This window comes from Natator depressus, chromosome 1 (assembly GCF_965152275.1).
Source record: "Natator depressus isolate rNatDep1 chromosome 1, rNatDep2.hap1, whole genome shotgun sequence".
In the NCBI taxonomy this organism is placed as follows: domain Eukaryota; kingdom Metazoa; phylum Chordata; order Testudines; family Cheloniidae; genus Natator; species Natator depressus.
The window spans coordinates 204,584,760-204,600,206 of NC_134234.1; the positions used below are offsets into that span (position 1 = coordinate 204,584,760).

Here is a 15,447-nt window from a genome sequence, read left to right on the forward strand (position 1 = left end):
TGTAGCTATAGATGGAGGTTATTTGACCTTTTAAAGGAGTTTTACAGGTTAAATATCTGGTATGTGAGACATAATTGACTTAAGTCAATGACTGTACAGATTCAAAACCTCTAATAATGCTGCTAGCAAGAATGTTCCTGTACTTTGACAAGTGTAATAATTATATTTCATCTGCCACATCCCTACCAAATACTAACAGGGAATTATTGCTTCCTACCCCCTAAAAATAACATTCATTCACTGAACCTGTCATCTCAACTCCCTCTTCTCAGTTTTTTGCTGCTGTTGCCCTCTGATCATTACTGGGAAGCTGATCTGGAGTGTACAATATAGGAAGGCTTTCAAGGCAGAACAAGAGGAATCCTTCTCTATAGTAATTAAGTGGACATATCTGTGATTCTTGGTTAATTGATCTAGATTTATGACATGGTATGGAAACCAGGCAAACCATACTGTCCTTAACGTTGCATGGGAAGATGGACTGGACTGCACAAGACTGGATGGTCTAAACCTTATTTCCCTTAGGTTAAGCACAGTTCAAGTCCATTGGAGCTTTACTTGCTTGCTTCAAATTTGTTCCTTACCCACCTTTCAACACCAAGTAGCACCGGGAACTCTGAATTCTGGGATTATCTCACACTCCCACCATCCCCTCATAGAATTAGTAACCACTAACCAGGACACTCATCTAACAAATACAGAGGGCCAGGAGCATGGTGACTGGAGCTAAAAAGCTGGAAAACAGGATATTGGCCTGGAAGGGACCTCCTGGGTCAGAGTCCAGTCCCCCTGATATCACAGCAACCCCATCATATAATCCTGTTTATAGATTTATCAAGTTCCATTTTAAGATCAGTTAGGTTGTTTGACCTCGCCACTCCTACTGGAAGACTGTTCCAGAACTCGCTCCTCTGATGATCAGGAACCTTCTAACTTCCAGTCCCAATTTATTCATGGCCAGCTTAAACCCATTTGTTAATGTGCCAATAATGTACATTAGTTTAAACAGCTCTCCTCCCTCTCGTGTTTTTCCACTGAGGTATTTATACAGAGCAATCAGTTCCCCTTCTTGGCTTTTGTTCTGCTACACTAGGCAAGCCAAGGTCTCCTCTGCATTTCTCTGATCATCCTAGTAGCCCTTCTCTGCATTTGGTCCAGTCTGAATTCCTCTCTTAAACATGGTGACCAGAATTGTACACAGTATTCCAGATGAGGTCTTACCAATACTTTGTACAAATGGTATCAATACTTCTCTCCCTTTACTGGAAATACCTCACCTGATATATCGTAGGGTCATACCTGCCCTTCTCATGGCTGCATTATATTGGTGGCTCAATCATCCTGTGATCAATTAATACACCAGGGCTTTCTCCTCTACGGTTTTTTCCAACTGATGAGCCGCCCAGCTTATAGCAGAAATTCTTATTGGTCCCTCAGTGAATGACCTTGCACTTTGTAGTATTAAATTTCACCCCATTTCTATTGCTCTGGTCCTCAAGGTCATCCAATTCTTCCTGTATAATACTCCAACCCTCCTCTGCATTGATGAGGCCTTCCAACATGGTCATCAGCAAACTTCATTAGCACGTTCCTACCTTTTCTGACAAGATCACTATGAAAATAGTAATGAAGATTGGTCCCAAGATAAACCTTGAGGCTCTTCATTAGTAACTTCCCTCCAGACTGACAGTTCTCATTTCAGCATAACCTGTTGCCTTCTCCACTTCAACTAGCTCTTTGCCCACCTTATATTTTTATATTAAGCCCTCATATTTTCCCTCTCAATTACTAATACCCCAATAAACACAGCAGATGCCAGCTCTTGAGCTCGGCTTTAGAGATCTTTGCATTCAGGAACCCACTTGAATTTGTAGATGCAGATTTTCTATGATGGATGTCAAATTACTTATGGTTAGAGCCTGCGTGGATACAAAATTTGTATCTGCATCCAATCCGCAAACATGGTCCGCAGATATCCACAGATTTGTAGGGCTCTACTTATGGTCCCAGTTCATCACATCTCATTCTAGCTTCCATATGCCAGAAGTCTTGTTTGGCTGTAGCCTGCCTGGCACTGAAGTAGGACAGACTTTTTAATCTGTCATTAGATTAAAACACTTGTTCAGGCTTCATCCCATGAGCCTTCCTTCACACAAAGGTGAAAATAGCCATTCCATTTCCTACTGGTGAGTCTATGAGAAACAGCCTTTGGGATCTTGAACTCACCTGTCTGATACAAGGCTTTGAGAGAAGCAACATCAGACAGGTCTTCAGCTCTTGCCTGACACAGCCAGCGATTGTAACTAGAAAAGTCAAACACACACACTGGGTCAGAGCGGTCTGTCTCTTTCATCTGTGTTAGAAAGCATGAAGATCAGCCTGGAAAAATCAGAGGAGCTGGATCTGCTACACTAAGTGTTATAGAACGGTCAACATTGCAATCTTTTGAGTAAGGAAGCTGCTTCCAAAGTGCTTCAATGGGGAGTGTTTGAAAATAAAGGAATATTGACTGTTGTCTAGTTATGCTGTTGGTTACTTTGCTCAAAATTCTCTCTTTCCTTCAACTTCAAAAGCATAGGAGGAAAAAGAGTTTATTAGGTGCCCAGGATTCAAAAGGGCATGAGCTGTGAAACAGGTGTGCCTGTTTTAGAAAGACAGACTAGGCTCAGTTACTGAAAGCTATGATGGAACTGGGCCATCTAGTGGTAAACAGGCAGTACAACTGCTCCAATGTGTCTAGGTCAGAGGTCCCCAAAGCGTGGGGCGTCCCCACTGCAGCCCGGCTTTTGCTCCGCTTCCGCCCCTGGCCTCGGCTACTCCAGGGATCTAGAATGAAACTAGGCCTTGTCCATGCTTTCCTGCTAACAGATTGCAAAGTTTGTGACACATGGAAAGAGGTCATTAAGGATCTTTCCCAGAGTCACAGGCCTAAGACCTGCATAGAGAGAAACAGGCAAGGTGTTCTCACTTTCTCTGATGCTGTTTCTGCAGTGCTGCCTCCGACAACTGTCCCTGAAGAATGAGGCGCCTCTGCTTATCAACATCTCCCTCCATGCGGGCAAATGCGTGGGAACCAATGAATGAAATATCTGCTTCCAGCCCCTCCTCATCCGAGTTATCTGCAATGGAAGCATGGGTGAGGAAGCTGTAAGGAAGCCAGAGCTCAAACTACATACAAGAGAACCACAATAATGAACATGGGACTGTTTCATCATGACAATGCATCAAAAAGACACAACCAAGTCACAAGGTGACTGTAGCCACGACAAAAAAAAAAAAAAGACACCATGTTATGATGCACAAATTTTCTGTGGTTCCATTTGGCAGGCCAATGACCTCTATTGAATTTAGCATGGACTTGAGAACAAGGAACTCCTGAAACCTAATCTTAGCTCTGTTAGCGACTTAGTCTGCAACCTTGGGCAAATCAATCCCACTTGCCCCTAGCCTCAACCAGTAGAGTGATAACAATGAACTATTTCCAGTGTCACTCCAATGTTTATAAAGTGTCTTGAAAATACGTTTGCTTTGTATATGCTAAAAGTATTTTCTCCAGCTCTTAAACTAGAGGTCAGCCTAGATAATAGCCTCCTTCTGGGCTTAGCATCTATAAATCTATAAACTGAATGCCATGGCGACTGCAGACATGCATCCTTGGAACAGATGGTTTGGCCTTGTCTACTCTAAGGGACAACAAAAAAAACCAAAACACAAACATAACACAAAACCAAATACAAAACAAAACAAAAAAACAAACAGATCTGTAATTCACCACTAGGTGCAGCTCCACCTACGATAATGCTGGAAGCTGTATTATAGACAGGGCTTGGATGTTACCACCACATCACCTAACCCTGATCAGAGCAGACTTTCATGAGATGGTGGAAAAAATGCCTGAACTTAGGTGATTTCAAGAGAGAGACTGTTGAAGTTTCCAGCCCCTCCTCAACCCCCACTCTATCCATTTTAATTACTAGGAGAGCCGATTTCCCAGTCATCTCAGACTAGTGCAATGCATCAGAATGAGGGGCATTGGCGGGGTGGGAGGGAAAATCTGAGCATAGGCCTCTGGCTCATCCTTTTGCCCCTGTGTCAGCAGAGGTGGAGATAGTTGCTTAGACAGTTGGTTAGACCCAGAGACAGCCACATCCTATTCTTTGGACAGAAAAAGTGTGATGTTGAGAGGGGAAGAGGAATTCCCAGGACTTGGAGGACTCTGAAGGAGTGGGACGGAAAGGAACAAACAAATTTTTTTTCTCAAAAGGTATGTACTTAGAGCAGACTTCCCATTCTTAGGCCCATGTTTCCAGAATATGACTCGAGGGAACTTTCAGAGGGAGAGAAGCTAACTATTTCCCTGCCTCAGCAGCTGGTGGTGCATGACTGACTCTGATGAGCAGTAATGACCAGTACTTGCCTCTAGTCAGAGACTTGAGGGAAAAAGTGACAGAAGAAAAAGAGAACATCTGATAGACTGTCCACGACCATCTGCAGCAGGAATGGGAGTCAACTCTACCTCATTACCCACCATTCAATGTCTCATCCCCATCAGGCTGTCTTGTTGCTAACTCAAACTCTATTTGTGTCCCTGACTTTTCTTTACCATTGTCAAACTTCACAAGCCTTCCACCCATCATCATCTCCACCTCCTCCTCTCCCACCTCTGACATCCAGGCTGCCGTCCTTTCCAATCCCTCCTTATGAAGAGCTTCCTCCACTGAGCCTCTACCAACTTTGTTTCACAATGCTCATTTCCTCACGGACAGCCTCCTCATTGTCTTCTATCTGCACTGTTTTTTTGTGTGATGTATCAAACATAATTAAACCAAATTCCTTGGGGCAGGAACCATGTCTTGTATATGTTTCAGCCAGACAGGACCTGCAAGGATTGTGTTTCTTTTTGCACGAGGTTCATCAGGCCCTTCCTACCACACAGAAAAGGGTGGAAAGCTGTCTCTCCATCACATCCTCCAACCACCTCCCACATACAAAGGGAGAAAGCAGAAGTTACTGCTGTAGAATCCAGGCAGCTGCCTGAGCAGGACAGGCAGGGTAAAATCTCATTCTGAAGATTCTCTCCATTGGGTACACTACATCTAAAATATGGGATTCATAATTCTCTGTGCATGCTCTCTGGTTTTCCTTGGCTTTTGTGCCAATATTTCAAGGTTGAATTATAACTCACCATCTGGAGCACCTGGTTTTTCGCTGATCCTGATCTGTCGCTCTGGTACTACTGGCTCCCCTTCTGAATTGCCAATATCTGCAGGAAGGCACGGTAAGGAATGACATTCTTCTTCCAATGACCTTGGAAAATACAGAGGCAGCAGCTTCTGGTAAGTGGCCTACAAATGACAGAAAGTTTGAGAAGGCCTTGCAGGCATCCCCATTCTTCAGAGACAGCTAGAAACTACTTTTCTATACAGCCACAGAAAAACCTGTAACTCTGTAAAGGGGGCAGGGGGATAATGGATCGCTCTCCTAGGTACTTTCAAGTCAGTTGCATTACTCTTCCTCTCTTCCACTGAGCTTTTGCCAAAGAGGATAAAAAGGAGTCAGCCTCAGCTTTACAGGGGTTTTAAATATATTTTAAATGTCTATTAATCGCAGTTAACTTATCTGATTAACTCAAAAAATTGTGATTAATCGCACTGTTAAACGATAGAATACCAATTGAAATGTATGAAATATTTTGGATTTTTTTTACATTTTAATAGATATTGTATTCTGTGTTGTAAGTGAAATCGAAGTATCGATTTTCATTACAAATATTTGCACTGCAAAAATGATAAACAAAAGAAACAGTATTTTTCAATTCACCTCATACAAGTACTGTAGTGCAATCTCTTTGTCGTGAAAGTGCAACTTACAAATGTAGATTGTTTTGTTACATAATTGCACTCAAAAACAATGTAAAACTTCAGAGCCTACAAGTCCACTCAATCCTCCTTCTTGTTCAGCCAATCGCTAAAGACAAACAAGTTTGTTTATATTTACAAGAGCTAATGCTGTCCTCTTCTTATTTACAATGTCACCTGAAAGTGAGAAGAGACATTCGCATGGCACTTTTGTAGCCGGCATTGCAAGGTATTTACATGCTAGATATGCTAAACGTGCATATGCCCCTTCATGCTTCGGCCACCATTCCAGAGGACATGTTTCCATGCTGATGATGCTTGTTAAAAAAATAATGCGTTAATTAAATTTGTGACTGAACTCCTTGGGGGAGAACTGTATGTCCCTGCTGTTTTACTCGCATTCTGCCATATTTTCCTTGTAATCAGGGCTTTGGAGCGAAGCCAGGAGCTGGAGCGCGGAGCAGTGGAGCTGCAGGTTTTTGCCTGGAGCTGGAGCACAGAAAATCTTGACTGCTCTATTTTTTTTTCATTCTCAATCCAAAATGAATGATATTTAGCAAGAAAGTCCTAAAGGTGCCAAAAAGTTTCAGATTGTATAACAATTGATATTAACATCTACTTTACCGCTTTACGTAATGTCAGTTATTCTCACTTCGGCCAAAATCAAGATTTAATGTACAGATACAAAATTACGAAGTTTTTTTGCAGATATGTTTTATTAAAGAATCAGATAATTATCAGACATCCGGCAACACTGCAGACTGCTCCCATCCTTGTGCCAAGGTTAGGCGAGTATGTACTTCCGTAGATTAGACAGACAGTTAGATTAGTATGTGTTGATAAAAAGAAAAGGAGTACTTGTGGCACCTTAGAGACTAACAAATTTATTGAGCATAAGCTTTTGTGAGCTACAGCTCACTTCATCGGATGCATGTGTTGATACTTCTTTTGTAAGGGTTGATCAACGAGATGCGCTGAGTGCTGCGATTACGGAAAAGTGTGATGCAACATTTAAGAAATCACAAAACCGGTATATTGCAAAAAAAATGTTTTTGTTTCTGGATATATTAAGATATCGCAAGAGATATTAACCACTTAAGCTCATTTCTCACACGGGCTCCCGTTACTGGTACATTTGTTCATTTGTACATGCTCCCGTATCACTCTGGTGGACTTATTTTATATGTCATCTGTTCAACAGTCTTTTGGTAGCGTTGTTTGTAATTTTAAATTTACTGAAAAAGTCACGTGCAGCAGCCATATAAATATACAGTAAACATTTTTGCATAAATTAGGAATGATTTTTGGGATATATCCAGAGTGATTGGAAAATGTCCAACACAACTTCGGGGGTGAATCCTTAGGTCATTTTAAGAAAAAACGTTTCTGTGAACATGTGTCATAAAATTCTTCCTAAGGGAGCGACAGTCCCTTCAAGGAAGTGATGAAAAGTTAATTTCCGATTAATATCTCAAAAACGCTTTAATATAGCGTAATGAAATTACGTCTGTGTCTTAGCGTTACTATGTGCTACCATATTATATTATCCAAAATTATTTAAACCATAGGTTTCAGAGTAGCAGCCGTGTTAGTCTGTATTCGCAAAAAGAAAAGGAGTACTTGTGGCACCTTAGAGACCTTGTGGCACCTTAGAGACTAACCAATTTATTTAAGCATAAGCTTTTGTGAGCTACAGCTCACTTCATCGGATGCATTCAGTGGAAAATACTGTGCCACAAGTACTCTTTTTCTATTTAAACTATAGGCATCCCGAATGGGCGGTTGGTCATTTTTATTTCACATTTCAAGAAAGGCTTGTCGTCGACTGCCCCGGCTATGAGCGGTAATATTATGTTACATAAATAATAACCAAAAATGATTAACTCATTATTATTACACTTACAATTTATGGTTCCAGAGTTGAAAAATAAGTAAAATTGTTTGTATCATTCTAAGCACCTAAGCAGATTAAAATTTTTAAACAGTTTTCTTGGAAATGGGTAATTATACAAAATAAATTAAGAGTACCATTTTAATGCATGTTTTAGCATTAAATCATATTCCAGGGTTGCATCTGTTAAATAGTCAAAGATTTAAAAAATATTAAATAAAATTGGCCCAGTCCCCGCCCAGTTCACGACGCCTGTAGTTTAAATAATTTTATTTGAATGATGTTGCATGATAGAACGTTGGAAATAAACTTTAAACGGGAAAGCGGATTCAAATTGCAAGCACGAGAGCAAAATTTTTGGAAATACGTTTTTCCTTCATCAGGCTGGAAACATTATACAAGGTAGAACCTGTTATTTGCTCTATCTTGTATAATCTATTCAGGCTGATGAAGCAAAAACATATTTCCGAAAATTTGCTCTCTTTACTAAAAGGACTGTGTTTGCAATTTGAATCCACTTTCCCGTTAAAAGAAAAGGAGGACTTGTGGCACCTTAGAGACTAACAAATTTATTTGAGCATAAGCTTTCGTGAGCTACGATGAAGTGAGCTGTAGCTCACGAAAGCTTATGCTCAAATAAATTTGTTAGTCTCTAAGGTGCCACAAGTCCTCTTTTTCTTTTTGCGGATTCAGACTAACACGGCTGCTACTCTGAAATCTGTTTCCCGTTAAAGTTTATTTCCAACCTTGTAACGGGTAGCCCGTTACTTCCCAACAATTAATGTTGTAGAACAGCAATAGCACGCACTAATGCTACGGCACAAACCAAATTTCATTGCTATATCTATATTAAAGCATTTTTGAGGTATTAATTAAAAACTTGGAAAATATTTCGAATATTTTTACTGCAAAATGTCATAAGAAAAACTAACCTGCAATTTATAAATAAAAATTTATATTAATTATGTATATTAAAAATACTTCTTACTTCATTAAAACTGCAAGAAACATGTTAATATTTTAAAATATATTTTAATAATAATTTTGTGTAAAAAGAAAATGTGATCATTTTTGTCCAGAAAATCCAAATAAATTCAAAGTACCTTAAGTGGTTAAGATATCACATTATTAAAAAAATGTAATGCTTTTGTTCATTGCTTTCCAAAGATCATAACAAGAAACGTTTGGATGCGGTAGCAGCACAAGAAGATTTGGCCATGGCTTCAACAACAAAAAATAAATCAAATCTGCCCTCCATGGCTGTATTTCAAGGAATCCCTGTTGAGGTTACAGGGACAAACCATCCCGATGAGTCGAAAGAATAGTAAACATGGCAAGCGACCAGCTTGGCTTAATGGTGAAATCCTAGCGGATCTTAAACATAAAAAAGCAGCTTACAAGAAGTGGAAGGTTGGACATATGACCAGGGAAGAGTATAAAAATATTGCTTGGGCATGTAGGAAAGATATCAGGAGGGCCAAATCGCACCTGGAGCTGCAGCTAGCAAGAGATGTCAAGAGTAACAAGAAGGGTTTCTTCAGGTATGTTGGCAACAAGAAGAAAGCCAAGGAAAGTGTGGGCCCCTTACTGAATGAGGGAGGCAACCTAGTGACAGAGGATGTGGAAAAAGCTAATGTACTCAATGCTTTTCTTGCCTCTGTTTTCACTAACAAGGTCAGCTCCCAGACTGCTGCGCTGGGCATCACAGAATGGGGAAGAGATGGCCAGCCCTCTGTGGAGATAGAGGTGGTTAGGGACTATTTAGAAAAGCTGGACGTGCACAAGTCCATGGGGCCGGACGAGTTACATCCGAGAGTGCTGAAGGAATTGGCGGCTGTGATTGCAGAGCCCTTGGCCATTATCTTTGAAAACTCGTGGCGAACGGGGGAAGTCCCGGATGACTGGAAAAAGGCTAATGTAGTGCCAATCTTTAAAAAAGGGAAGAAGGAGGATCCTGGGAACTACAGGCCAGTCAGCCTCACCTCAGTCCCTGGAAAAATCATGGAGCAGGTCCTCAAAGAATCAATCCTGAAGCACTTACATGAGAGGAAAGTGATCAGGAACAGTCAGCATGGATTCACCAAGGGAAGGTCATGCCTGACTAATCTAATCGCCTTTTATGATGAGATTACTGGTTCTGTGGATGAAGGGAAAGCAGTGGATGTATTGTTTCTTGACTTTAGCAAAGCTTTTGACACGGTCTCCCACAGTATTCTTGTCAGCAAGTTAAGGAAGTATGGGCTAGATGAATGCACTATAAGGTGGGTAGAAAGCTGGCTAGATTGTCGGGCTCAATGGGTAGTGATCAATGGCTCCATGTCTAGTTGGCAGCCGGTGTCAAGTGGAGTGCCCCAGGGGTCGGTCCTGGGGCCGGTTTTGTTCAATATCTTCATAAATGATCTGGAGGATGGTGTGGATTGCACTCTCAGCAAATTTGCAGATGATACTAAACTGGGAGGAGTGGTAGATACGCTGGAGGGGAGGGATAGGATACAGAAGGACCTAGACAAATTGGAGGATTGGGCCAAAAGAAATCTGATGAGGTTCAATAAGGATAAGTGCAGGGTCCTGCACTTAGGATGGAAGAATCCAATGCACCGCTACAGACTAGGGACCGAATGGCTAGGCAGCAGTTCTGCGGAAAAGGACCTAGGGGTGACAGTGGACGAGAAGCTGGATATGAGTCAACAGTGTGCCCTTATTGCCAAGAAGGCCAATGGCATTTTGGGATGTATAAGTAGGGGCATAGCGAGCAGATCGAGGGATGTGATCGTTCCCCTCTATTCGACACTGGTGAGGCCTCATCTGGAGTACTGTGTCCAGTTTTGGGCCCCACACTACAGGAGGGATGTGGATAAATTGGAGAGAGTCCAGCGAAGGGCAACAAAAATGATTAGGGGTCTAGAGCACATGACTTATGAAGAGAGGCTGAGGGAGCTGGGATTGTTTAGTCTGCAGAAGAGAAGAATGAGGGGGGATTTGATAGCTGCTTTCAACTACCTGAAAGGGGGTTCCAAAGAGGATGGCTCTAGACTGTTCTCAATGGTAGCAGATGACAGAACGAGGAGTAATGGCCTCAAGTTGCAATGGGGGAGGTTTAGATTGGATATTAGGAAAAACTTTTTCACTAAGAGGGTGGTGAAACACTGGAATGCGTTACCTAGGGAGGTGGTAGAATCTCCTTCCTTAGAGGTTTTTAAGGTCAGGCTTGACAAAGCCCTGGCTGGGATGATTTAACTGGGAATTGGTCCTGCTTCGAGCAGGGGGTTGGACTAGATGACCTTCTGGGGTCCCTTCCAACCCTGATATTCTATGATTCTATGATTGATAGCCGATATACAGAAAAGGATCAACATGATGTCTTTACTTTTGAATTTGAAAAGCAAAGAAGAAACTGGCAATATGCAAGGTGGAAAAGGAAGTGAATGGCGAGATCAAACCATGTAGCTTCAAGACAAACGAAGCAAGTACCATGAAAAGTTTCAACCTTTGGCGGCATGTAAAATGTAACCATCCTAAAAAACTATGTGGCTACACTCTTCAGTTGGCAATCTGGGATGGACTGAACAAAGAACATGTGAAGAAATTACTGGCAAAAATTCGACAAGTCATTGTCAAACTACGAACCCCAAGTATTTGAAGTGTTCTGCTTGATCTACATGGGGTAACTCAATCATTGGATACTGTGACTCGCTGGGGTTCAACATTTGCCATGACTGATCAGCTTCTTGTTTTTCAATCTTACTGTTAACAAGTGGCTGCTGCTGGAACAAGAGAATTCAAGTTAACAAAAGCTGAACGGGACGAAGTGAAGAACCTACGAGACCTCTTGGCAAAGCCAAACCAAACAACTGTGAATCTTCAAGCTGTCGATGTAACCCCAGGAGTTTTAATGAAGGAATGGCGAAAACTGTCAAAATTCTTGCAAGAAAATGGTGGACAAGTTGCAGAAGGAATTCTATCCTCCATGCAGAAACGCGAAGAGAAGCTCTTTGAGTTTATGTTGACCCACGGTATCAGATTCTTCTTACCTCAAGGGAAATACCAAAGGCAAAGGAAGGGTTCCTTGATAGTGCTCGACAACTAAAACCAAAATCGATTGCTACATTTGAACTCGGCGAAAGAGGCTGAAGAAAACGAAACACATCAAAAGGAGTCATCAACAATCAAATTTACGGTTTCGGAAAGTTCACATCTTTCAGAAATAGCAGGGTGTTGTCAAACTTCTGTCTCCACTCTGAATTTGTTTGAGCGTCCATCCCTGAGACGTCCTAAACCATCACAGGGAAATGGAGATAATTCAAGCACCAATTCTTCAGAAGAGGATGCCTTTAAAAAGGAATTGGATAAATAAGAAAGACGCAGGGGAATTTCTGCGATTCAAAATTGGAATTAAGCATTATTCGAGAGAAACTTTCGGGAAGATTGTGAGGCAATGGAGTCTATTGGTAGGCTAAAAGTTAAGTGTTTTTGAGACCATTCACAGCTACCCACACCACATTCAGGCTCCCTTTAGAATTGCTTCGAGCATGCCAACAACTCAAGCTAGTGTAGGCAGTGCGGCAGGCTATGAAAGACAACTTGATTGCTGCAATAACTTTTTACAGAATGAATTATGAATGATTCTAGTTTGTATTATTGTGGATGACATTTAAATAGTTTTAAAAGTCTGAATAAAAATAATGTTTTTTCAAAATTACAGTATGCACTTTTTTATTTAGTTAAAAATTAATTTGAGTTGGAGCACATAGCAGAGTTGGAGCAGAGCTGGAGAAGTCACTATTGGTGCCGGAGTGGAGCTGGATTGGAGCAATTCAAAATTTGATTGCTCCAAATCCCTGCTTGTAATAGCAGTCTTGGATGATGACCCAGCACATGTTGTTCATTTTAAAAACACTTTCACTGCAGATTTGACAAACTGCAAAGAAGGTACCAATGTGAGATTATTAAAGATAGCTACAGCACTCAACCCAAGGTTTAAGAATCTGAAGTGCCTTCCAAAATCTGGGAGGGATGACGTGTGGAGCGTGCTTTCAGAAGTTTTATAAGAGCAACACTCTGAAGTGGAAACTACAGAACTCGAACCACCAAAAAAACAAAAAACAGCCTTCTGCTGGTGGCATCTGACTCAGATAATTAAAGTGAACATGCATCGGTCCGCACTGCTTTGGATTGTTATTGAGCAGAACCCATCATCAGCATGGATGCATGTCCTCTGGAATGGTGGTTGAAGCATGAATAGACATATGAATCTTTAACATATATGGCACATACATATCTTGCGACGCCGTCTACAACAGTGCCATGAGAATGCCTGTTCTCACTTTCAAGTGGCATTGTAAACACGAAGCGGGCAGCATTATCTCCAGTTCTTATGTCAGGGCAATCTTGTGCCTGGAGCATATTTCATTAAAGTTGTGTCTAGACTAGCATCTGGAGAAATGGACTTCCCTCCTGTGAGACAATACCATCACTGCAGGTCACCCCTTCAGTACATCTTTTCTGATATTATCAGCGTACACTTTCCCTCTCAATTCATTATTTCTAGTGATACCTTCCTAAAGAAATCTTCCTCCTTCTCTATTTAACTCCCTTCACATACTTCTAGATTGCTATACCTTTATAATCCTCTGATGCTTAACCAAAGCTTTGTGTTTAGTTTGATTCTTTCCTTTAAGTTATTATTGTTATCTATGTCTGTATTTCCACAGTTGAAAGCAAAACAGAGGAAACAGAAATATAGCGGGGTCTCAGGAGATAAGAAGCTTGGTAAGGAGATAAAATAAGATTCACCTCGGGCAAATCTAAGCCAGCAAACATTAACTTGATTGGAAGGTAGGAACCCTGAAACCCTAAGTGTTGAGACTTGTTTGCAGGGGCAATCAAATATTGCCCAATCCCATGCCACATTGGCAACTGACCCTAGAGAGGGGGCTGCCTTTAATTTACATCAACTGGGGTAGATTGCAGCCACCCCTTTTCTTGAAATAAAAAAAAAAGTCCGCAAGGATGACAGATCCTAACAAAGGCTGCTTGGATCAAGCTGAAGCACTGCACATCATGATCTGTCATTTCTGTAGACTGTACCTCTTTTAAAGAAGAGAGCACTTGCAGGCTATGTTTTGGCCACCCCAGGGCCAAGCAAGGGTAGAGAATGATCTCCAATAGAGAAATATGAGGGAAGGGACACATTGTTTTTAACTTACTGATTAGCAGTTGAACTTGGAGAAAGTCTTTCCATTTAAAAGCCCAGATTGTTCTTAAGATAGTACAAGATATATTCCAGATCCCAGTGCCAAGAACACTGACTGGATTCGCTGTGTCATGCGCATATTAGTAGGAGGCGCTCTACACAGATACAGTGAGAAGACATAGAAGAATGTCAATACTCAAACTGCCAAAGGCTTTTTGTCTTGGAAACAGAACAATGGTTAGCTAATTTCCCCAGGAGTCAGGGTCAGAGTCAAGCTGGGATCAGAGACTAGAGATCAGAAATGTCTGAAACATCAGTTTTCTAGGTGTTTGTGGGAGAATCTGTGGGGATGCTAATCTGGGGAGCAGGGAGGATTTTTAGCAGGAGGGAAGTAAGGTGGGAATTTTGAATGTAGTGACTTGCTCTGCCTTCTTACATCCGAAAGCCATCTTGCATAAGTATCCCATCTAACCCAAGTCCCTCATGCTGGTGCCCAAGTGGTGGGTCGGGAACTTGTGACAAGTGGGGTGGCTTGAAGTGCATCTGCAGCTAGCAATGAGAATGTGAGCAGGAAGGAACTGGGACAGGTGCTTTTGGTGAAACACCTGGGAGGAGGCTGAAAGGGGATGCAAGGAACCAACAGTCATGATGAGAGAGAGAGATAAAAACTTGAGGATGGGGAAACTGGTGTTCAGCTTCACAGTACAACATACGGAACAAGAGTCTACAATGCCCTAAGAATTAGAGCATACCTAAGAACTTTGGCAGGATGAACAATTGTGAGAAATACCTGTTCAAGCTCAGAGACTGCAAACACCACCTTCTCCAGGGTTTCCCCATGAATCTCCAGGAACCTTCTGACTGTTCCTGCAAGCAAGAGAATTAAATACATTGAGCAAACAGGGAGACAGATTTACAGTCCCAGCTACGATCAGGGACACTCACTAGCTATAGGCAAATACGAAAGATGCTCCCCTCCTTCTGCAAGTGGGGGAAGGCCCCCACCCCACAGACAGGAACCTAATGGGTAGCTAAGAGCACTACACACAAAAAGACAGCTTGCTAGATATTAAGAATATCCATAGTGATAGAATCATAGAGATCATAGAAATGTAGGGTGGGGAAGGATCTCGCAAAGTCATCAAGTCCAGTCCCCCATGCTGAGGCAGGACCACGTTAACCTAGACCATTCTGGACAGTTTTCTCCAAACTGTTTTTAAAAATCTCCAGTGATGGACATTCCATCGCATCCCTTGGAAGCCTATTCCAGAGCTGAACTACCCTTATAGTTAGAAAGATTTTCCTAATACTTAACATAAATCTCCCTTGCTGCAGATTAAGACTATGTCTCCACTAGCAACTGAATGACAAAACTTTTGTCTTTCGGAGGTGTTAAACCCGTCCTCCACCCCCCGAAAGACAAAAGTTTTGCCAATGACAAGTGCTGGTGTGAACAGCACTTTGTTGCCAGGAGCACTCTCCCGCGGACAAAGCTAACGCCGCTC

General features: G+C 41.7%; 1 protein-coding gene across 1 annotated transcript in view; it reads right to left on the minus strand.

Annotated features, from left to right (window-relative positions):
• GDAP2 (ganglioside induced differentiation associated protein 2) overlaps positions 1 to 15,447 on the minus strand; it is a 44,670-nt gene that overhangs the window by 14,433 nt on the left and 14,790 nt on the right. Inside the window, exons 6-9 of the mRNA XM_074975131.1 lie at positions 14,733 to 14,809; positions 5,186 to 5,345; positions 2,969 to 3,119; positions 2,227 to 2,303 (exon numbers count right to left, since the gene is read on the minus strand). Coding sequence (XP_074831232.1) covers positions 2,227 to 2,303; positions 2,969 to 3,119; positions 5,186 to 5,345; positions 14,733 to 14,809 — 465 coding nt within the window. The remainder of the gene's footprint in view (positions 1 to 2,226; positions 2,304 to 2,968; positions 3,120 to 5,185; positions 5,346 to 14,732; positions 14,810 to 15,447) is intronic.